Source organism: Panthera uncia (assembly GCF_023721935.1).
Source record: "Panthera uncia isolate 11264 chromosome D3 unlocalized genomic scaffold, Puncia_PCG_1.0 HiC_scaffold_8, whole genome shotgun sequence".
In the NCBI taxonomy this organism is placed as follows: domain Eukaryota; kingdom Metazoa; phylum Chordata; class Mammalia; order Carnivora; family Felidae; genus Panthera; species Panthera uncia.
Window position 1 is genome coordinate 71,758,929 of NW_026057586.1, and position 24,825 is coordinate 71,783,753.

The window sequence follows — 24,825 nt, forward strand, 5'->3', positions numbered from 1 at the left end:
GCACTAGGCTTCCCTGCTTCTCAGGTCCTGGGTGTGAACTGGGGACAGAGGGCCTCGGTAGAGAAAAGACACGGGGACTTTTGTCCAGGGCTCATTATCTCTGCATTTCTATGTGGTGGCTGTGGGCTACTGCTCTCACAACTGACAAGGATTAGAGCCCCGAATTTCCCAGCTCACCTGAGGTCCTGAAGCCCTGGTGTCATGTGTGGAACCACCTTCACCTGAGTGCAGTAGACACCGTGGGGTCATCCACACCCTGTCTTTTGGGCTCACACACCCACCCACTACTGCCTGGAGCCTCTGACAGCTCACAGGGGTGCTCCTCACTGCCAAGGACTCTTGCTTCAGAAAACTGCCTTCTCAGAGAGGTTCAGTTAAATAATCTCCTGAGGCCTAGAGGCCCAGGCCCTGCCCCACTTTCACATGTCCTGAAAGGTCCCAGCTTTGGAGCTCCTTGCAGGAATGAGGCCTCATCTGATGTCTCACTGTGTGTGGGTCACTTCTCCTGCCCAGTCTGACCTCTCTCCTCCTTCCAGATCTCCTACACAGGCACTTCTCCATTCAGAGTCTGCTTTCAGGAACCCAATCCAGGATGACCTGCATCCCCAACAGGGTCCTCAGGGACCTGAAGAGGCCACTATATACTCACAGAGCTGGCGTTTCTCCCCCAGATCACCAATGTGCTTGTCCAATCCCCAAACAGATCACACCATTCCAGTATTTTTATACAATGAAAAAAGATGCAGACACACTAGGTGCTCTGCAAGTTAGGGAGTCACATCCATCCTAAGGGTGAATGAGGGACATTGAGGCAGTTGCCTCCTTCTGCAACATGACCAGAAGATACACAACCATGGAGTGAGCCACAAAATGGGTGTTGCCTCACTTCTATCCCCCAAATCTTGTACAAAAATCTCTCCTTACACCCACCTTACCCAAAAACATAGAAAATAATTCTGTGAAAAACAGTTCAGCCTGTCAATATGGACACTTAACAAGCCACCACAGCCACCCCGTATCTGTATGAAATCCACCCACATCCCCAGAAATCACCGTCTCCAATTAAGAGATGTTGACAGCAATGCTTCCACCAAATATGATGAAACCACCCAGTGAACAATTATAAACATGCTCAGTCCTACCCCCCAAGAGCATACAAAATACATTTTTCTCTGTTAGGGATATTTATTTTTGTCCCAGATGTTTTGACATCCTATAACTTCAATAGTGAGAAATAAAGTTAACAGTTGTTAACACATCTGATGTTAGAAGATAAATTGGATGTAGCAGGAGAACTAAACAGAAACTTATGATTAATATACATCCAAACACATTCCTACAACATTAGGAAGAAACACATGTTATTTCTACCCTGCCCATTTCTTTGACTACCCCACCACCCACCCCACATCCCCTTCCCACAGCAAATACCTGAGCTAGTCATCATCGCTGCCCGTTGGTAGGACTAGACCTCATTCTAGAAAGTTGGTCCATTATCAGACCTGCTGAATTGGATTGTGGTGCATTTATGACTGTAATACAGACCCAGGGAGTATTAGGGGATCTCCTGCATCCATACACACCAGTGCTTGCGCCAATGGTGTAGTAGACACCCAGCTCCCCCGTGTAGTCACCATGAAATGCCCCAACCAGTGCCGTCCTCTCTTGCACATGATTCACCCCCATGAGGAGACAAAAACAGACAAGGCACACTTTCTGCTTCCAGAGCCATGCACCCCATACTCCCTGGGGTCTCACCCCATCCACAGCACACACTCCACGTGACTGGTGAAAGAGTCCATTCTTAACCCATTTTCTCCCCATCACTACAGGGTCTAGAATCTAAATCAAGTTCACTTGACCAGAGCAGGAGAGTTAAACCCCATGTCCCAGGTGGCCAAATAGGAGATAAGCAGAGGAAGTGAGATTTTCCACAGTGGCCTAGACTTCAGCTTGTGAAGCTCAGGGAGCACACAGTCCCCTGATGGGGTGGGAAGGGGGCGTCTCCACAAGATGTAGCTGCAGGTGCAGCAGGTTGGGGTGGGGCCCAGGTATCTGCATGTGGAACAGCTCCCAGGTGAGCCTGCAGTGCTCCTAGTGCCAGGTTCACTCTGCGTGGCTTCACTCCTGCTCCCCTGCTGCTCCTGCACAGGTGAAAAGCCCATAAGGAGGCACAGTATGTGGCACAGATGCCCTGTTCTCTCCCACCCAGGGTCCATGGGGTCAGGGCCCTGCCCTCACCTGTGTCCACATTGCTCTCTCCCCTCAGTGCTAGGATAGTAATCTCTGACTCAGCTTTCCTTTCTTCTTCCAGACCCCTCTCCTCTCCTCTCTTACTGGCTCTGTGCCACCCCTGACCTGAGACAGCCTCCCTCCAGGTCAATGGTCCTGGGGAGGCCCTGGGGAGCACCTGCTCCCAGCTCCTCTGGAGATAAGCTCATGAACATACCTCTTAGTGCCAGGAGAAGCCAAGCCAGGACCCCGAGCTGGTTATACATACAGATATAAGCAACCATCTGAGTCCAAATCTGAGGATGGAATTTAAGGACATGGTCTCCCTGAGCATGAACAGAAAAGAGGGCCAGGACAAGGTTGGCCATTGCTGTGCCACTTACCACAGCAGTGAGAGTACCTGGCAATGAATCAAGTGACAGAGAATGATGGACAGTGGTACATAAATGCTGCTCCCATGGCCTGGCTCCCATTCTCCCCACATCTCTGAGAAGCTGCTGGTCAGGCCTTAGGATTAGGTGTCCTCCCTGGTCCTGGCCCAGCCCCTCCTGGGTAGGACACTGTAGCACGTTTTCCAGAGGAAGCATTCATGAGGGAATCTGAAGACACAGTGTGGAAAGTGCGAAATGAAAAAGAGGAAAAAGTTTTCAAACTGAACAGAGAACCACCAAGCTATTAGGCACCTTTAGCAAGGGAATAAGATGTGATTGTGTCAGAAAGGGAGAGAAAGTGGAGGTGCAGAAATGGAAAAATATTCGAAAGTTATTGGCCAAAATCTTCTAAATGTGATGAAACTCAAGAGGGACAGGTCTAAAAATCTCAACAAACCACAGCCACAAGAAATAAGAAGAAAAAAGGAACAGCCCTATAAATATCAAATGTTCTTTGCAGTGAAAAGGAGACAGTGGTAGAAGCAGCCAGAGGAAAAGACACTGCTCTCAGGGGAACAAAGAGGAGGATTCTAGTGGATTTTGCATTGGTGGAAATGCCTGTGAGAGACAATGGATTAACATGTCTAAATTACTGAAAGAAAGAGAAAAACAATTCTTCACCTACAGAAAATAACCCTTAAAAATGAAGTCTAAATAGAGTCCTAGGGGGAGGACCCAAGATGGTGGAACAGCATGGAAGTTTCTTTTGCATCTCGTGTCCATGAAATATAGCCAGATCAACACTAAACCATCCTACACACCTAGAAAACTTATTTGAGGATTAAGACAACAATCTGCACAACCTGAATTCAGCAGGTACATGGTGTGGAGAGGTGAACTGAGGGAGAGAGAAGCTGTGGAGGGCAGGGAGCTGTTTTTGCTTGCAGAGAGAGGACGGAGATGAGGGAGAAAAGAACCCCCCCCCCAAAGCAACTGGAGAGAAAGTGGAAAAGTGGAAAGAGCCACAGGGACTGAACTAAAAAGGGAGAAAGGAGACAGGAGAGGGTTTAAATACCATTAAGTCTCTATAAACAGGAGGAGCACAGAGTCTGAAACTCTGCAGCTCAATACCTGGTGGTGCTCTGGTGGGAAGGACAAATCCCCAGGAAGAGAGTGGGGTCCAGGAGGTTCTTGGGCCACAAGGGGAAAAGCAGTTCCACTACTAGAAGGATATTTGGTAGAGGCTGTGCAGCCACCTGGTCCCAGAAGACCCCAGAGAACAACCACATTCACTGGTGCTGGAACAAGGTCATTAAGGGTGAAGCCTGGTGCCAGATGTGTGTTGTGATTCTTCATAATCCCTGAAACGCTGTTGCTACACAATTGCGTAAACTTTTTCTGGGGCAGGCTGGCACCCAGCAGCAGTCTCTGGGCATCAGCAGCAGCACAGTCCCACAAACATTCCCAGGTGTGGCTGGCACCTGGCCATTGCTCAGTGAGACCCTCCCCCAGATGGCCAGAACGGGTCAAAGCCGCAGTCCCTCAGAAGTGAGGGGTCAGGAAACACAGCCACATCTGAGATAAAACTCAGGAGGGAGGTGCCGCCTGATAAAACTCAGGAGGGAGGCAACCTGATGGCTTGGTCACAGACAGTGTAAAAGCAGGGAGTGGTCAGAAGCCGGAAACAAAGGACAAGTGCACTATTGCTGGCCAGGGAGAGCAAAGAGTTCTGATGTCAGAGACTGGTAGCTGGGTAACACCATTTTCACCCCTCCCGTGCATGCGCATACACACCTACAAACGCCACAACAATCCACCCCAGTAAGTTAACCAGTGCCATCTAGTGGAGAATGGAACCATTACACTAAACCCTGCCCAACTGGGCCAACCTCACTCTTCAGGAACATCACAGATCTCTCCGCCTGCTTGTTTACAGACTATAAAGTGCTTCATAGTTTCACTTCTAGGGGAAAACGATGTAATTTCAATCATATTTCAGTCTGTTCACTGGCCCATCTATTCAATTTTCTTTTTTTTCTTTTTTGTTTCTTTTCTTTTTCTTGAATTCAGAAAGGGAAAACATTTATTTTTATTTCCATTTTTATTAAAAATATTTTTCTTTGTTTTTTCTACTATATTTTTTACACTTTTGTAACTTTTTCAAATTCTGTTTTACTTCCACCATTTCATTTTATTTTATTTCATTGTATTGATTTTCTCAAATTTTCAAACGTTTTCCTTTTTTTTCTTGTTTTTCTTTTTGTTCCTCCCCCCACCCTTTTTTTTCTGTAATCTAGCAAGCTCCTTTCAATAACCAGATCAAAACACACCTAGGATCTAGCATCATTTATTTGATTTGTGTGTGTGTGTGTGTGTGTTGTTTTTAATTTTTTAATTTTTTTAACTCATTAATTCCTTTTCTTCCTTCAAAATGATGAAATGAAGGACTTCACCCCAAAAGAAAGAGCACAAAGAAATGGCAGCCAGGGATTTCACCAACACATATACAAGCAAGATGTCTGACCCAGAATTTAGAATCATGATAATAAGAATACTAGCTGGGGTCGAAAATAGAATCCTTTTCTGTGGAGATAAGAAAAGTAAAAGCTAGTCAGGATGAAATAAAAAAAAAAATGCTATAACTGAGCTGCAATCTCGAATGGATGTCATGGTGGCAAGGATTGATGAGGCAGAGCAGTGAATCAGCAATATAGAAGACAAACTTATGGAGAATAATGAATCAGAAAAAAACAGGGAGACTAAAGCAAAAGAGCACGATTCAAGAATAAGAGAAATCAGTGACTCATTATAAAGGGACAACATCAGAATCACAAGAGTCCCAGAAGATGAAGAGAGAGAAAAAGGGGTAGAAGGGTTATGTGAGCAAATCATAGCAGAAAACTTCCCCAACCTGGGGAAGGACACGGACATCAAAATCCAGGAAGCACAGAGGACTCACATTAGATTCAACAAAAACCAACCATTAATAAGGCATATCATAGTCAAATTTACAAAATACTCAGGCAAGGAAAGAATCATGAAAGGAGCAAGGGAAAAAAAAGTCCTTAACCTACAAGGGAAGGCAGATCAGGTTTGCAGCAGAAACTTGGCAGAACAGAAAGGAGTGGAAGGATGTATTCAATGTGCTGAATTGGAAAAAAAAAAATGCAGCCAAGAATTCTTTATCCAGCAAGGTTGTCATTCAAAATAGAAGGAGAGGTTAAAAGTTTCCCAGACAAGCAAAAATTAGAGGAGATCATAACCACTAAACCAGCCCTGCAAGAAATTTGAAGGGGGACTCTCTGAGAGGAGAAAAGACAAAATGAAAAAAAAAAAAAAAGACCAAAAGCAACAAAGACTAGAAAGGACCAGAGAACACCACCAGAAACTCCAACTCCACAAGAACATAACGGCAATAAATTCATATCTTTCAGTACTCACCCTAAACATCAATGGACTAAATGCTCTAATCAAAAGACATAGGGTAACAGAATGGGTAAGAAAACAAGATCCATCTATATGCTGTTTACAAGAGACCCACTTTAGACCTAAAGACACCTTCAGATTGAAAGTAAGGGGATGGAGAACCATCTATCACACTAATGGCCAAGAAAAGAAAGCCAGAGTAGCCATACTTATATCAGACAGTCAAGACTTTAAAATAAAGACTAGAACAGGAGATGAAGAAGGATATTATATCATAATTGAGGGGTCTATCCACCAAGAAGATCTAACAATTGTAAACATTTATGCTCCAAATGTGCAAGCATCCATATATATAAATCAATCACAAACATAAAGAAACTCATTGATAATAATGCCATAACAGCAGGGGACTTTGACACCCCACTTACAGCAATGGACAGATCATCTAAACAGAAAATCAACAAGGAAACAATAGCTTTGAATGACACACTGGACCAGATGGACTTAACAGATATATTCAGAACATTTCATTGTAAAGCAGCGGAATATATATTCTTCTCCAGTGCACATGGAATGTTCTCCAGAATAGCTCACATACTGGGACACAAATCAGCCGTCAACAAATGCAAAAAGATTGAGATCATGCCATGCAGATTTTCAGACCACAACGCTGTGAAAATAGAAGTCAACCACAAGAAAAAATTTGGAAAGATAACAAATACTTGGAGACAAGAGAACATCCTACTAAAGAATGAATGGGCTAGCAAGAAGTTAAAGAGGAAATTAAAAAGTACATGGAAGCAAATGAAAATGATAACACACTGACCAAAACCTCTGGGATGCAGCAAAGGCAGTCATAAGAGGGAAGTACATAGCAATCCAGGCCTTCCTAAAGAAGGAAGAAAGGTTTCAGATAGACAAACTAACCTTACACCTTAAGAGCTGGAAAAAGAACAGCAAATAAAACTCAAAACCAGCAGAAGACAGGAAATAACAAAGATTAGAGCAGAAATCAATGCTATCAAAACTAAAAGAAAAAAAAAAAAACAGTAGAACACATCAATGAAACCAGAGGCTGGTTCTTTGAAAGAATTAACAAAATTTATAAACCACTAGCCAGTTTGATCAAAAAGAAAAAGGAAAGGACTCAAGTAAATAAAATCAAGAATGAAAGAGGAGAGATCACAAGCAACACAGCAGAAATACAAACAACAATAAGAGAATATTATGAGCAATTATATGCCAATAAAATGGGAAATCTGGAAGAAATGGACAAATTCCTAGAAACATATAAACTACCAAAACTGAAACAGGAAGAAATAGAAAATTTGAATAGACCCATAATCAGTAAAGAAATCAAACTAGTAGTCAAAAATCTCCCAAAGCACAAGAGTTCAGGGCCAGATGGCTTTCCAGGGAAATTCTACCAAACATTTAAGGAAGAGTTAACACCTATTCTCTTGAAGCTGTTCCAAAGAAATAGAAATGGAAGGAAAACTTCCAAACTCTTTCTATGAAGCCAGTATTATCTTGATTCTAAAACCAAAGAACCCCCTAAAAAGGAGAACTATAGACCAATTTCCCTGATGAACATGGATGCAAAAATCCTCAACAAGATATTAGCCAATCAGATTCAACAATACATTAAAAAAAATATTCACCACGACCAAATGGGATTTATACCTGGGATGTAGGGCTGGTTCAATATTTGCAAAACAATCATGTAATTCATCACATCAATAAAAGAAAGGACAAGAACCACATGATCCTCTCAATAGATGCACAAGAAGCATTTGACAAATTACAGCATACTTTCTTGACAAAAACCCTCAAGAAAGTAGGGACAGAAGGATCATACCTCAAGATCATAAAAACCATATAAGAACGACCCAATGCTAATATCATCCTCAATGGGGAAAAACTGAGAGCTTTCCCCCTAAGGTCAGGAACAAGATAGGGATGTCCACTCTCGCCATTGTTATTCAACATAGTATTGGAAGTCTTAGCCTCAGCAATCAGACAACACAAAGAAACAAAAGGCATCCAAATTGGCCAGGAGGAGGTCAAATATTCACTCTTCACAGATGACATGATACTTTATATGGAAAACCCAAAAGATTACACCAAAAAACTGCTAGAACTGATCCATGAATTCAGCAAAGTGGCAGGATATAAAATCAAAGCAACAGAAATTGGTTGCATTCCTATACACCAATAATGAAGTGACAGAAAGAAAAATCAAGGAATCAATCCCATTTACAATTGCACCAAAAACCATAACATACCAGGAATAAATCTAACAGAGGTGAAAAATCTATACACTGAAAACCATAGAAAGCTTATGAAAGAAATTGAAGAAGACACCAAAAAATGGGAAAATATTCCATGCTCCTGGATAGGAAGAACAAATATTGTTAAAATGTCAATACTACCCAAAGCAATCTACATATTCAATGCAATACCTGTCAAAATAACACCACCATTCTTCACAGAGCTAGAACAACAATCCTAAAATTTGTATGGAACCAGAAAAGACCTCGAATAGCTAAAGCAGTCTTGAAAAAAAAAAGCAGAAGGCATCACAATCCTGGACTTCAAGCTGTATTACAAAGCTGTAATCAAGACAGTATGGTACTGTCAGACACTCAGATCAATGGAACAGAATAGAAAACCCAGAAATGGACCCACAAATGTATGGCCAACTAATCTTTGACAAAGCAGGAAAGAATATCCAATGGAATAAAGACAGTCTCTTCAGCAAGTGGTGCTGGGAAAAATGGACAGCGGCATGCAGAAGAATGAACCTGGACCATTTTCTTACAGCATACACAAAAATAAACTCAAAATGGATGAAAGACCTCAATGTAAGAGAGGAAGCCATCAAAATCCTAGAAGAGAAAGCAGGCAAAAACCTCTTTGACTTTGGCCGCAGCAACTTCTTACTCAACACGTCTCCAGAGGCAAGGGAAACAAAAGCAAAAATGAACTATTGGGACCTCAACAAAATAAAACTTCTGCACAGTGAAGGAAACAATCAGCAAAACTAAAAGGCAACTGACAGAATAGTAGAAAATATTTGCAAATGACATATCAGACAAAGGGTTAGTATACAAACTCTATAGAGAACTTATCAAACTCAACACCCAAAAATCAAACAATACAGTGAAGAAATGGGAAAAATACATGAATAGACACTTCTGCAAAGAAGACATCCAGATGGCCAACTGACACATGAAAAAATTCTCAACGTCACTCATCATCAGGGAAATACAAATCAAAACCACAATGAGATACCACCTCACACCTGTCAGAATGGCTAACATTAACAACTCAGGCAACAACAGATGTTGGTGAGGATGTGAAGAAAGAGGATCTCTTTTGCACTTCTGGTAGGAATACAAACTTGTGCAGCCACTCTGGAAAACAGTATGGAGGTTCTTTAAAAAATTAAAAATAGAAATACCTACAATCCAGCAATTGCACTACTAGGTATTTATCCAAGGGATACAGGTGTGCTGTTTTGAAGGGGCACGTGCACCCCAATGCTTATAGCAGCTCTATCAACAATAGCCAAAGAATGGAAAAAGCCCAAATTTCCATCAATGGATGAATGGAGAATGAAGATGTGGTATCTATATACAATGGAGTATTACTCAGCAATCAAAAAGAATGAAATCTTACCATTTGCAACTACTGGATGGAGCTAAAAGGTATAATGCCAAGCGAAATTAGTCAGCCATAGAGAGACAAATATCATATGAATTCACTCATATGAGGACTTAAGATACAAAACAGATGAACATAAGGGAAGGGAAGCAAAAATTAATAAAAAAACAGAGGGGGACAAAACATAAGAGACTCTTAAATCCTGGAGGGATTGTGGGAGGGGCGATGGGCTAAATGGGCAAGAGGCATTAAGGAATCTACCTCTGAAATCATTGTTGCACTATATGATAACTAACTTGAATGGAAATTAAGAAAATAAATTAAAAATTTTAAAATGGTGTAAACACCACAATTAAAAGACAGAGATTGTCAAATTGAGATTAATGGTATCACCCAAGTATAGGCTGCATATAAAAAACATATAGTAAATAAAAGACACTAAAATCTAAGCACAAGCCTGGGATAAGTTCCCAATGAATTCTGCTGCACAATGTGGAACATAAAAAATTCACAGGGAACAGAAAGACAAACTGGGAATGTGAATTGAACACTGAAGGACAGTTGGGATGGGAAATTTTATCATGTTTATTTTACCATAAAAACATGGAAACAAATGATCACAGTACATTATTCATGAGAACAGCTACAGAAATGCCCTCAAGTTCCCCTTCTCTTCCTCCAGGCTTTAAAACTTTTCAAACACAGAGTGACCCAAGCTCCTCTAGGAGAGCCTAGAGGTGAGCACAGCTCCACATGAACCAGATTCATGGAGCCCATCCAGAAGCACAGAGATGCTCTACACCAGCCTGAGAAGGAGCATTTTCACAGGGACCACTCGGGTTATGAGTGAGGCTTGATGTGGTCAGGCTCAGCTACGGACTCAGGAGACAGAGCTCTGGGGTCCCCACCTGACTTGGACCCTCCTGCTCTCCTTCTTCACTCTCTGCCCAGATGCTGTCTGTCAGGCCTGCCCACAGGCTCAGTCCCCACTGGACCCTGCACATGGCTCTGATCCTGAGCTCAGCCCAAGGGATGAGCTGGGGTGAGACCCCTGAGAATTAGCTGCCAAATCTCCTGAATCAGCAGACCTTATGGTCCCCTATAACACTCACCTATCCCCATTAGAGTGACCATGAGAATCCTGTCACTCCCACCTGCTCGGAGAGAGAGGAGCATGCAATAATGTATACAAGAGCCAGCAGGACCCAGGCCACGCCCCCACATAGCAAAAATGTAATGTGTATGATGTGAAATTGTATGTCCAGGTCTGAATTAGTAGAATTCCAAATTCATCCAAGCCACCAACTATGCTAGTGTAGATGTCCTCCCACCAAAACTCCCAGAGGTGTGGGTTGTAATAAATACAGGAATGGTAGAGATTGTAATAATAATAATAATAATAATAATAAATGTTGGTGCACACGTGAACATTAATACTAGGAGCAACACCTATTCACACCATGTCCCAACTGCACTAACTGTAATGTGGAAACATCAGTCTGGATACCTAAATGGACAGAAAAAGGGGTGGCTATAAGATATCACATAGGTTTCCTAGACCATGACCCTCTGTAAATGCATTCCAGTTTACCCTGCGCTCTCTTTTGTAACAATAGGCCAGTCCAGGGCATTTCAATGCTGGAACACAGTACAGGAATTGTACTGCCCTGCCTCCATGCATTTTGTAAGTAGCCTGATTGTGCTGGGCTGGGCTGGCAAGAGGTGGCAGCTGCCTGAGAAGTTGACAAGTACTGTGGGGTGACCTGACCCGCAGGAGGGAAGCTCCCGGTCTGAGTCTCCTCCACCAGCAGGGGGCAGCAGAGCTGCATCAGGAGGAGCAGGACGGAGGCTGGAGCTGCCCAGGTGGAGCCTCACAGGGACACCAGACCTGGGAGTCAGCAGGTGTCCAAGGTTCACTCATCAGAAGAAAATTGGGATGATGCATCCTATCTCCTCAGGCCATAGGAACCATGTTCTGAGAGGGTCAGACACACAATGTCACCCAGCACACTGATGGATGTCCTGACACTATTAATGCTTCCCTTGGGAAATGCCAATGCCCTCACTGTCCACCGGTGTTCCTGGAGGCTGACTCCTCTGGGATGGACATGTCTAGAGACACCCCGAGCACTCGCCCTCAGCCTCTCCTTCTCCACTTCCAGAAAGACCTAGACCCGGGGCTGAAGTTCTTTTGCTCAGGAGCATCTCACACCAATGATCTTTGTCAATGATCCTGATTACTAATTTGGCCCTAATGTTCATTATGGTAACATACTCACTTGTCATTTGTCATAAAGTGGATATAGATAGATAGATAGATAGATAGATATGAAACACACTTTATACATATATATATATATATATACACATACAGATGAGATATATAAATATATATACATATATAAACATACAAACAGCAGAAATATATAAATATATATACATACACATATTCCTAAGTATATTCATATATGTGTACATGCATAAATATATAATATTAAAGGATGTGTAACAGAAATTTGGTATCATACTGAAACACATACCTGGCACAGGAGTCAGAAGCTGAAGGAGGATGAAACATGCAGCCATTGCAATGTGGTCACTGTCATATGTCAACAAGGTGACCCAGCAGATAAGCCTCAACGTCAGCTACAAAAAGGCTGATGCTTCGCCTCCAGTTTTCTGGGAAATTCACACAGGAATCACACCTGCGGTTCAGTAAAAGTGGAAACAAATGGCAAAATAAATTCTGAAAACATATCACTGCAGCCCTGAAATTTTTAACTTAGGAGAAAATATCACCTTGAAATTGAACTAGTTCAGATTCCTAGTCACCTTAGGTTCTCACTGCCCCTTCACCCTCAGACTAACAGAAATCTGCCCTGCAGACCCTAACTCTGCTGTCTCCAAACACACGCCTGGTACCTGTTCCTTCTTCCCATCCTGACAGCAGCTCCAATGTCACCTCCCCAGAGAGGCCTCTTCCAACCACTTCCAACCACACTTTATCTGCCTGTCATTTTGTCAGATCTCCGTCTGCACACTACCTACTACTGAACTTTTCCCCCAATCATCATTTGACTGATTGACTTGTGGCAATTGATTTGTAATAATGAAAAACATACACATGATGATCAGACACAGGAACAAACAGGAGACTATTTTCTCCTCTGATAATAAGTTCTGGATCAGATGGTGTCTCTCCAGGTATTCACCAATTCCATGAGGTTCCAAATCTTCTCACTCCTTTTCCACCATCACTACTATGGAGGCCTTGCTTTTCATTCTTGTTGACGACAGACATCAGGATGGCTGCTGCAGCTCCAGCTATCATATCCTCTATGTTCAAGAGGAAAGGCACTCCATAAACCCAGTCTGTTTCTTTCCTTCATGAGAGGACATGTCTCGGGAAAGTATTCCAGACACTGACACTTCTATGGGCAAGTGCTAGGCCACAGGGTCAGTCCTCTGAGGGACCTCAGAATAGCAATGGTCTGGCTATTGAATGAATATAGAAGTCATGATACAGGTAGAAGGTGGTAGAGACTGTCTGCTGTATCACCAAAACAAGTGTGTCCATTATGCTGCCCCACCTATAACATGGAAACTCTGAGGCAGGGACTAGGCTTTCTTCACACTGACTTCCAGGATGAAATGTCCACTAGACCAACGTGGGTCTGAGTGAATGTTTGTTGGAGAAAGTTCTCGTGGCTCTGTCCTTGGAGCTGGAGCCACCACCACCCTATTTTGCTGCACCACCTGCCTGCACCAGGAAGAGGCAGTCCCTGAGTCCTGGGTCCCCCAGGTGCCAAGTACTGTAACCCCACATATGACCACCCACCCCCCTAGAGATACGTGCTATGAGTCCTCAAGGGGCCCCATCTTCTCCTCAATTGATCCTATTCCTATTTTCATGGAGAACCTGATCCCCACCTGCCTGGTCTTGAGGCTGGAAGTATCCACAAAGAGAAGAGCAAGTCCTCCCCTGGGGTCAGCAGTCCATGGATCAGGGAATCAGGATCTGAGCAGTGGGTTCTGAATCTTCACCTGGACAAAGGACTTCCCTCCACCTCCACAACCAGTGTGGGGTGGCCAAAAAGGGACAACAGAGATCACCAGGCAAAGCCGCTTGGACAAGAGGGGAGCCCGGCATCAGGGATTCTAAGATGCAGGCGGCGTTAGTCACCATGACCTGACACCTGAGGGAAAAGGTGTAGGTTTTCTGCTGTATCACCTTTAACACGGCTGTAAATTCTGATTCAGTGTCTCTCAGATCTGTCTCCCTCCTAGGGTCTCCCAAGAGCAAAGACAGGACAGAACACGGTGTTGAAAAGTCAGATTCAACCATGAGACCAGAGAGTGAAGAAGCACAGTACCCTGGGCTAAGGGTGGGTCTCCAAGGGGTTTCCCCTGTCCTCTCCTTGTCTCTTGGGACTGAGCCTCTCTCTGAAACCACACAGCCCCTCAGCAGCAGCCCCCGAGCCACAGCTGATTTGCATGAACAGCAGGTGTCTCCAGCAAGGGGATAAGTCAGGCTGGGGAGGAACCCTACCCAGCCTCAGGACCTCGGGAGCAGAATCAGGGCACCTCCACCATGGCCTGGACTCCTCTCATCCTCAGCCTCCTCACTTACTGCACAGGTGCTGAGCCCTGGTTCATACCCACCCTAGCAGCAAGGTTCTGAGACGAGCCTGAATTCAGAAGAGGGCTGCCTGTGGGGGGTAGGATGCTAACGAAAAGTCTGGAGGGGTGAAATCTTCCCACTGTGCTCACTCACTCTGTGTGAGTCCTGAGTGGCTGTCTCTACCCAGAGAATAATGATGGTGGCCTCTTTTGTTTAAAAACTCCATCTGCCAGCCAGGTCCATGGGTCCAAAGGGCTGAGAAAGTGGGGGGGGGGGGTGGGGCAGAGAATCCCTGGAGATCAGCCAGGCAGGTGGGAGTGTCCTCAGAATGAAACCGAAGCTAGAAACCCACCTCTCCTTTTCTCTCTTGCAGGTTCCGTAGCATCCTATGTGCTGACTCAGCCCCCCTCAGTGTCGGTGAGCCTGGGACAGACAGCCAGGATCACCTGTGGAGGAAACAACATTGAAAGTAAAAGTGTTCAATGGTACCAGCAGAAGTCAGGCCAAACCCCTGTGCTGATTATCTATAATGATAGCAACCGGCCCTCAGGAATCCCCGACCGATTCTCAGGCACCAACTCGGGGAACACGGCCACCCTGACCATCAGCGGGGCCCAGGCTGAGGACGAGGCTGACTATTACTGTCAGGTGTGGGACAGCAGTAGTGATGTTCACAGTGACACAGGAAGATGGGGAAGTGAGACACAAACTCATTTCCAGTCTGTGTTACATCTCCTCCAGGCCCAGGATGTCTGTGGACCGTGAGCAGGTCCGGTCCAGATCCCTAGATCTAAGGTCCTCAAGTACTGGTCCTACCTAGCTCTCCAGGCATCTCTGCACAGGGAGAATCAGGAGTGGATTTAAGGCTGACAGAACTAGGCTTCCCTGCTTGTCTGGGCCTGGGTGTTAACTGCGGACAGAGAGCCTGAGTGACTGTGATCACAGACCCAGGGAAAATTAGGGGATCTCCTGAATCCATACATTCTCACCCCAGTTGTGTAGTAGAAACTCTCCCCCCTTGATAATCATCAAGGATCATCCCATCCAGTGCCCCCTCTTTACCTGACGACTCACTCCCAGGATGAGGCAGGAGGGGCCATGGTGCATTCTCCACCACCAGAGCAGTGCAGTCAATATGCTACTGGGAACTCGATCATCCCATGGGGCTGGTGAAAAAGACTAGTCTTACCTATGTTTCCCACATCCCTACAGGGTCTAGAATCTGAGTCAAGCTCGTTGACCAAGGCAGGACGGTTAAGCCCCAAGACCCAGGTGGCCAGAAAGGACATGGGGAGACCAGCAGAGGAGGTGAAATTTTCCATGGTGGTTTACAGCAGAGCCTGTGAAACTGGGTGAGCACCCTGTCCCCCAAGGGGGCGGCCTAGGGGCGCTTCACCAGATGCAGCTGCAGCTGCAGCAGGTCAGGGTGGGGCTCAGGCATCTGCATGCGGAACAGCTCCCAGGGGGTCTGTGGTGCTGATCCTCCCAGGACCACACTCTGCGTGGCCTCACTCCTGCTCCCCCGCTGCTCCCAGCACGGGTGAGAGGCCCACAGGGAGGCACAGTGTGAGGCGCAGATGTCCTGCTCTCTCCCATCCAGGGCCTGTGGGGATGGGGCCCTGCATCCCTGCTTGTCCATTTGCTCCCTCCCGTCAGGGCTGGAACCAATCTGTCCTAACTCAGCCTCCCCAAGTATCTGGGGTCACCCAGACAGTCACCATCTCCCTGAGGTAGCAGGTAGCAGGGACACTGGGGATGTAATTGTGTCTCCTGCTACTAACAGTTCCTGGCACAGCCCCACATGGCCAAGGGTGGAGTCAGGAATCACACTTCGGGAGACCCCAGGCTCCAACTCTGGCAGCCTGACCTCTCTGAACATGTCTAGGCTTCAGAGCAAGTCTAACGCTGTCATAACCCCCAGCTCTGGAGCCCTGAAGGAGCCCGGGCCTCAAGCCATCAAAGATCTTCATGCCTTCTAATAAACCCCTTTCTGCCACCCCATACATACTCCACCTGGTTTCCTGCCCCCCATCGCTCGCTGCACAAGATGCTGGGGTATCCATGCTTAGCTGTTACCAGCAAATCATGCTTCCCTCTGGATTCAAAGTACTTCCTCAGGGTGTCCAGCCGGGCCCAAGGACTGAGTGACAGTCCTGTGCTGAATATTCCCTCAGGACCCTGCATACTCCCCGTTGCAACACTCTTTACACCAAGACTAGGATCTAATTAATACTCCTCCTCATACTTAGTTCAGTCCTGTGAGGGAAGATGGTGCCAGAAATCAGGCCCTGACACGCTGACTGAATATACACTGTGCATGCAGATAACTCCCACTGGACACTGCAGAACGTTCTTTGGGACCAGACAGGCACTCAGACCCGGGGCCTCCTCCTGCTAGTCACTTCCACGTGCCCAGGGAAAGTCTGCAGCTCCATTCAGGCAGGAGCAGGGTCAGCCCCACCCAGCCTTCCTCCAGCCCCTCCAGCAGGGAAGGAGCCCACCTCTGTGTGTGCTTAGAGACCGTGTCCTGACCCATCACCTGGACCCCACATGCTTTCTCCTCCCCTCTCTCCTCAGTGAGCACATCATGTCTGATTCAGCCTATTCTCCTATTCACTAACAATCATTGCTTCTGCTACATGATTAGTTAGCTTGTTAGTTAACTAGTCACATGACTTATTACCTCATGTGTCTGTGAGGGGGAAGTAAGGCACATGACTATAACCATGATGCTCATGTTTAGACTCAGAGGTTATGGTTGATGTTGGCTCATTCCTCCAGCAGTGTTGAGCCCCCACTATGTGCCCAGTTCTATGCCAAGCGCTAGTCAGAGGCTGTCCGCAACAGAGTCTGGGGTCCAGAAAACCACACGCAAGAGGAGAAAACAGGTCTTAGTCTATACACATTCCGTGTACAAGACACAAGGGAGAAATTACCGGAGTTCTGACATGCTGCTCTCTGGGATGGCACAGAGGCGCCCATATGGAGGATCATGATGTCATCCACACAATGGGGACCTGAACTATCCCTGCCTCTCAGGCTCCTGGGAATGAGAAACATCATAATGTGTGGGCCAGGGGGCTGAGTATAGGCACCTGTCAGCTCCTTGTAAAATATTCACCATGAGTGATCTTCAGGTTGGGAGGATGAACAGTACTCAGTCTGGAGCTCAGTCAGTGTAGCAGTCAGGACTTGTCCCTGCTCCCAGGCTCCTCCCCAGGTGTGCCCTGCACTCAGCTCCATGTGGTCCCGACCCCAGGACCCAGCTTCCACAGACACCGAGGAATGGACAGAAGGGGGTCTGGCACCAAGAGTCTGCAGAATACGGAATCTCAGCCTCGCCTGGGTCACTCCATGGTCCTATAAACTGCAGGCCTCCCTGCCCCATGGGAGGAGATCCCCCTTCTGAACTGATGCTGGGCAGAGAAGAGAGGGCTCAGAGGCCAGCAGAAGCTGAGCTAGTGGTGACCACTGCAGGTCACAGCCATGGCAGAGCCCTCCATGGAGCTCCCGAAGTTGTATAGGATTTCCTTTGGCCTAGGAGAGCAGGTTGTGGGGCTTAGGGTGTGGGCTTGGGGTAAGAACCCTCCTCTCTGTTCCTCTGGATTCTCTGTCTTCTGACAACCTCAGCTGCCTCCTCGGGTGGCCAGAGCAGGCTCGTCTGATTTTAGACCTAGGCAGGCAATGCCTTTGTAGAATAACAGGGCTGGGGGACCCTGCCCCATCTGTGGAGTCTCAGGAGGCACAGCTCTGGGACATCTTCTTCATGGCCTAGACCCCTCTCCTTCTCTTCACTCTCTGAACAGGTATTGTCCCAGCCTCAGCCCACACACTTGGCCTCCATAGGACCGGAGCTGGGTCTGCCCCAAACTCTGAGTCAGCTCAGAAAACCTTAGAGGGAATGGACCTTACTTCCTTCAGCCCCCTCTCCTCTCTTCTCATACAGGCTCTGTGCCTCTTACAACCCGAGTCAGACCCTGCCCATGTCAGTAGCCCTGGCCAGATCCAGGACCCCCTGCTCTCTAGATAAGCTCATGCATGAATCTGCATCTTGGAACCAGCAGAAGCCAAGCCAGGACCCCAAGCAAGATATATATAAAGACAGTGAAGGACCCTTAGGAATCCCTGACTAATTCTGAGGATCCTACTTGGGGACATGGCCACCCTGAGAATCAGACAAACCCTGTGCCAGGACAAGGCTGACCATTCTGTGCCATTTCCCATGACAGGGGACAACTGGTAGTAATTCGTTGTGACACAGATAAATGAGAAAGTGAGACACAAACCTGCCATCCCTGGCCTGGCATTTACTCGCATTGGCTCTCTGGGCAGGTGTAGGTCAGGCCTTAGGGTCAGGAGCCTTCCCTGGTCCTGGCCCAGCCCCTGCACAGTGGGAGACTCCAGCAGGTTCTCTGTCCTCAGTATCTGTATATCATACCAAACTATACTGACTTGTGGGGACTGTACTGACATATTATACTATATAATGAGGCTTTAGGGTGTCATCATACATTACATGGGCCCCAGATGTAATCACATGTCACAAAAGAGAGGACACAGTTGTCTCAGACAGCACAGTCCTGCGGAAATTCCTCTTCCCTTGGGTACAGCCAGCCTGGATGGGCCCCAGGGGCTGTGCCTCTGATTTCCTGGATGAGGTGTCCCCACATCCTGAAGGACTGTCTGAGGCTTTGTGAAGAGGGAACCAGGCCTCTGCTGCCCCAGGCTCTTCCCTCCTTAGGTTTTACAGAAACTGTGGAAGAAATGCAGATACCCACTTAGGTCCCACGTGGGGACTCTCTCCTGGCCCCACTGTCCTCCCACTGCCCCAAATCCCATCACCTGCACCAGGCAGGTCTAACCCTTAGCTCAGGTGGGACCCACATGGCCTGACACCACCCCTGTGCTGACCCTGCAGGGTCCACATCTGCAATTGGACATCACCTGTCATTCCAGGATAAAGATCTTTTCCAAGACGTCAATAAAGTTGTATCATGCACTGAATTTCTCTTCAAGATTCTTTGGCTTGTGGTTTTGAAATTGACTTTTAGAGCAATTGCATGAAGTCAAAATGACAGATGATGAATTTATTAAGAAGGAAGAGCAGGGGCACCTGGGTGACTCAGCCCGTTAAGCGTCTGACTCTTGATTTTGGCTAATGTCATGATCTTGCAGTTTGTGAGTTCAAACCATGCATGGGGCTCCACGCTGATGGTGGGGACCCTGCATGGGTTTCTCTCTCCCTGTCTCTCTGCCCCTCCCCTGCTCGTTCTCTCTCTCTCCCTCTCTCAAAATAAATAAACTTAAAAAAATTTTAAAGAAGGAAAAACAGAAGCTTCCCCTATTCCCACTCCTTTCTAAATCACAGCGATACCTCCGTGGGGATGGGGAGACACAGGACAGAGAATCATTGTGTCCTAGAAAAGCATGGTAAGTATACTTGCATTATTCCATCTGCGACTTGCTTATGGACCTGGAAAACTAGAAAGACAATTTTTTGTGGGAATTCCTAAGACTAAAATAATATTTCCAGGAATTTTTCAGGTTAAAGGATCCTGAAAAGGTCACTCTAGACGATTATAATCTGGAGATTCTCACCATAGGATTTCTCATCAACAGGACAAAGAAATCGCTAGCACCTTAGGGAGGTCCTTAGGTTCCCCAGTCCCATGGCCAACTGCAACAGCGTCCCCCACAGATGCCTGACAGACTGAGAGGACCAAGCTGTCTTCTTCAGGACCCAGAACATTCTGGCTGAGGTCGACCCTCATCCCCTCTCAGCCTGGGTGGCCTTCCTCACCTGGTGCAGGTGACTATTGCTGCCTTGCACCTGCCAGCCTCCACTCTTCTCTCTGTCTCTCCAGGGACTGGGGATCGGTGGTCCTCTCCTGGCCTCCCCTCCCTGTCAGGCGCACCCCTCGCTCATGTCCCTGCTCGTGCCATCCAGTCTGTGGGTGTTGGGGAAAGCAGTGACAGGTCATCCACATGGGACCTCAGACAGGGGGCCAGGAACATATACACATGAAGCACCTTAGTCCCTGTGGCTACAGTTGATAAGGGGTTGGGGGGAGGAAAGGACTAGTAACCACTCCTGTGAATGGCCTCAGCCCCCAGGTGACTTAAGGAGAACCCAGGGCTGGTCTGAACCCACCCATGTCAAACTTGTGCCCGCCCCAGCAGTTTCCTCCTGGAGGCCCCTCCAGTGCCCAGCAGCTGCCAAGAGATCCTGACTTTTTTTTTTTATGTTTTTTAAATTTATTTTTGAGACAGAGCATGAGCATGAGCAGGGGAGGGGCAGAGAGAAAGAGGGAGACACAGAATCCGAAGCAGGCTCCAGGCTCTGAGCTGTCAGCACAGAGCCTGACGCTGGCCTCGAACTCACGGACTGTGAGATCATGACATGAGCTGAAGTCAGGCCTAACTGACTGAGCCACCCAGGTACCCCAAGAGATCCTGACTTATTACCTAGAAACTTCCTCTTACCACACCTGACCACACTTTCTGTGCCCAGAATGCTCACCTTAGGAGAAAAGTCCACACAGGCCCTGAACTGGGTTGGAATCCCAGGTCCCTCAGGTTTTTCCTGTTCTTTCAGATCCTTTATACCTTTCCCCAAGGACACTACTGGGCTCTTCCCATACACATCTCACTGCTTGTTTCTTCTTTCTGTACATCTCTAGAGCAGCTCCAGAATAACTGCTTCAGAAGGAACTGTGTGTTTTGTTCATGCAAAATTCCCAGGATGTAATGTGTGCCAGAATAATATGGGTCTGAATAAATGTCTGCTCTGTGGACGCTGTCCTGTCTCTGTCTTTGGGGCATTAGTCCCCAGTCACCTTTCGCCCCACACACATCAGGCTTGAATCCATACTTGGCACCAATAATAATGATTCCCTGAAGCCTGTGTCCCACAGTGCTAAGCTGTGACACCACATGCATGACCTCCCACCACCTTAGAGACAGGTACAGGGATGCCTCAGTGAAACCTGTGCCCTCTTCCACAAAATGAGCCTGTTCGTGTTTTCATGAATAATCTGGGCACCTCATGCCAGGACATGAGGCAGGCAGGAGCCATGCATAGAAAAGTCATTCCTCCCTGGGGCAGCAGTCCATGGAGCAAGACTCAGCATCTGAGCTGTAGGTTAAGAATCTCCACTTTACAAGGGAGGCCCCAGCACCTCCAGCAGCCAGTGTGGAGTGGCCACCAGGGGGGCAACAGAGATCACCTGCCAAAGCCACCTGCAGATGGGAGAGTCTGGCCATTACGGCTTTTAACAGACAAGGGGGGTTAGCAACCCGGACCTGAGACCTTCAGGTTATTTGTCATTGGCCTACAGTGTCATCCTTCACTCTCAAGTACACATTCTTCAGGGTGTATGTGTGTTGGGTCCTGCTCATGGAGACATCACCTATTCCTCTAATACAGGTAGAGGCACTTTGCCCACCACCAACACATACCCCAGCACACTTTAACAGACCTAAAGCACTTTGTCCACAAACACTGGACCTCCCTGTGATCACACATTTCCCCTTCCCTTCCCTGAGCTGTCAGACACAGCTCCTCCTCCTTCCTGGAAGTTCCTCCCACCTGCACCCTCACCTGTGCCTCCACTTATGTCCCTCAAGAAAGGGAGAGGGGACTGGAATATTCTGTTCTTCCCTTTCACAGTGCCCGCAACACAGCAATTTTTATGATAATATTTTTTCAACTTCACTTATACATTAAGATGTTTATTACATATTTTCCCCAACAACTGAAGACAACATAATTATGACAGAGTTGGCTTGAGAAGTCAGTAAACTTTGAAGCCCCCTCTCATTCTCTTATATGGCAATATTTCTTTCTTCACCTGATCTGTGCAGGGTCCAGCCTGAAGATGAAGCTATTACTGTCAGTCAAGAGACAGCAGTGGTGATGCTCACAGTGACACAGGCAGAGGGGGAAGTGAGACACAAACTACTTCCCCATCTATGTCACACTCTCCTTCAGCCTCAGGAGGAGTGTGGACAAAGAATTCAGTAGGTCTGGCCCAGGTCTCCAGATCTGAGATGCCCAGACCTCTCTCCCAACCCAACCTCCCAGGCAGGCTCTGCACCCTGTAGGTGAGGAGTGCATGTGCAGGAGGCAGGATGAGGCTGTCAGGTTTTCCTGGCTAGGGTATTTGCTGGGGATGGAAGACCAGGTTGGAAGGACACACAGAGAGACATCCATAGACACATGACAAGCTCGAGGTGACAAGGGGAAGTCTCAGCTCTCAGTTGAAGAATCAGTGCTGTGTCTCTGGATGGAAGCATTTCTCCTTTAGCACCAAGACCTCTAGGGCAGTGAGTGTAGGGTCATGGGAACAGGGAGCAGTAGCTTGGCAGCAGGTCTCCAGGTTTATCAGTGGGGAAATGCTCCCAATTACAGTCCCTGATTCCTGGACGCATGAATGCCAGCTATGGGAGAAACAGTGCCACATAGTGCACATGTGTTTAGAGCAAAGAACGTGTCCTGGAAGGGGTTGCCATGTGGCTGCCAGAGCAACTGAGTCTTCAAGAGGCTGCTAGTCTGTTCATTCGAGCCGGATGCTTCAGAATGTTGAAGAACATGGCCTGATCAGTGAATTCATGGGGACGAGCGTGTTGCACCGCTTCATTTGATGTGAAATGAGTGCCTTGGGAAAAAGCTGCATGTGGAATATGACAACAGTTGCTTAAGCATTCCGTGACTCCATGGAGAATCATCTGGGCAGAGAATGGCAGGCAAAGAAAGCAAGTCCCTGTCTGGGGCTGTAGTACTAACACTGTTAACTATCGGGGTGGCCACACATCATAAAGAAACCTCTGTGAACCAGCCCTAAGTGTTTTTCTCTATGTCACCACTCATAATATGGCCCCACAAGACCATAGTTGTAGGCAATAGAGAAAAGATAATGCAGCAAGGTTGGGGTCATGGGTACTGGGGCCATTTTCTCATGCAACTCACCTGTGACTTGAGGACCTAGTGAAGCCTGATCTCCTATTAGCCTCTTCCAGTTAATGGAAGAGATGGACAGCTCTTGAGAATGCCCAAGTCATGGCATGACTGGTCAGATAACACCCAGTCCATTCAGGCAACTCAGGTCATGGGTAATAAAGAGCATACCGTCTGTATAAGGCTCAGTATCAAGCTAAAGTGTTTGCCAAATGAAGCTTTCTGTTTATACAGATGAAATGAAAATTGGTAGGCTGCTCATCTATTTCAGTTCTAGGAACACCATGATCAACTGGCCGACATCAATGAACTCGGTCAAATAATTCTGATTACTAATTTGATTCTGCTGCTTATTGTGGCAACCACCCCCACCTCATCACTGGTGATAAAATGGACCATTGTGTCTCCTGCCCAACCAAGGATCCCATCAAGTACAATCTAGTATCCGATTCAGGGTTCGGAACCTCTAGAAAAAAACATATATGTATATAAACACACACACCTACATACAAAGAGACAGCAGAGATACTTTAGTATATATTTACTCACACGTTCATGATATTCCTATACGTACATGTGCATAAATCTATAATATTAAGGGATGCATTGCAGCATCACAGGAATTTGATGTCATGCTAAATACACGCACCTGGCACAGGAGTCAGAAACTGAAGGGAGATGAAAGGTGCAGCCACTGCAATGTGGTCACTGTCATATGCTAAGGAGATGACCCAGCAGTTAAGCCTCAGTGACTGGAAGCTACAAAAAGGCTGTTGCTTCCCCTTCAGTTTGCTCAGGAAGTCACATAGGAATCACTCCTGTGAGTCACCAAAAAGAGAAACAAACAGCAAAATAAATTCTGGCAACACATCACTCAAGCCCTGAAAATTTTAACTTATAAGAAAATATTACCTTGAAACTGAATGAGTTTTAAATCACAGACACCTTAGATTCTCACACCTCCTTCGCCCTCAGACAAATAGGAATGTTCCCCGCAGGGACTGACCCCGTTGTCCCCAAACACACGCCCGCCACATGCTCCTTCTTCCCATCCTGACAGCAGCTCCAAGGTCACCTCTGGAGAGAGGACCATTCGAATCTCTCTCCACACAGCACCTCCCTGTCATTTCTTCTGATCTCCATTTTAATGGACTACTACTGAATGGTTTTCTCCTTGCCATTATTTTATTAATTCACTGATTGGTGGTAATCATTTCCCTACTGGTCAATAACATTTTCATGTAAAACATACGCATGATAATCAGAGGCAGGATCAGACAAATCCCCTCCCAACAAAGTCTGGAGTCAGATGGCTCTTCTCCAGACACTCACCAATTCCAAGAATTCCCAACTATGTTCATTTTTTGTCCCAACAGCCCAGCTACGGAGCTTTGCTTTTCTTTCTTGCTGACAATAGACAGGTGCCTGCTGCAGCTCCAGCTATCACACCCGTGCTCAAGAGGAAAGGCACTCCACAAATCTGGTCTCTTTCCTTACTTCGTGACAGCGAAAGTCCCCAAACAGATCCCCAGCTGAATGACATATCCATTGGC

At 46.7% G+C, this 24,825-nt stretch overlaps 1 protein-coding gene across 11 annotated transcripts in view; it reads left to right on the forward strand.

Annotated features, from left to right (window-relative positions):
- Positions 1–24,825, forward strand: part of LOC125914000 (immunoglobulin lambda-1 light chain-like) — a 243,178-nt gene that overhangs the window by 134,396 nt on the left and 83,957 nt on the right. For 7 of the 11 annotated variants that reach the window (XM_049619107.1, XM_049619104.1, XM_049619103.1 and 4 more), the window contains exon 3: positions 14,819–14,985. In XM_049619107.1, the coding sequence (XP_049475064.1) occupies positions 14,819–14,985 (167 nt within the window). Of the gene's footprint in view, positions 1–14,259; positions 14,333–14,689; positions 14,986–24,825 lie in introns of those variants that run through there. The other 4 variants (XM_049619099.1, XM_049619097.1, XM_049619096.1 and 1 more) reach the window with 3 other exon arrangements.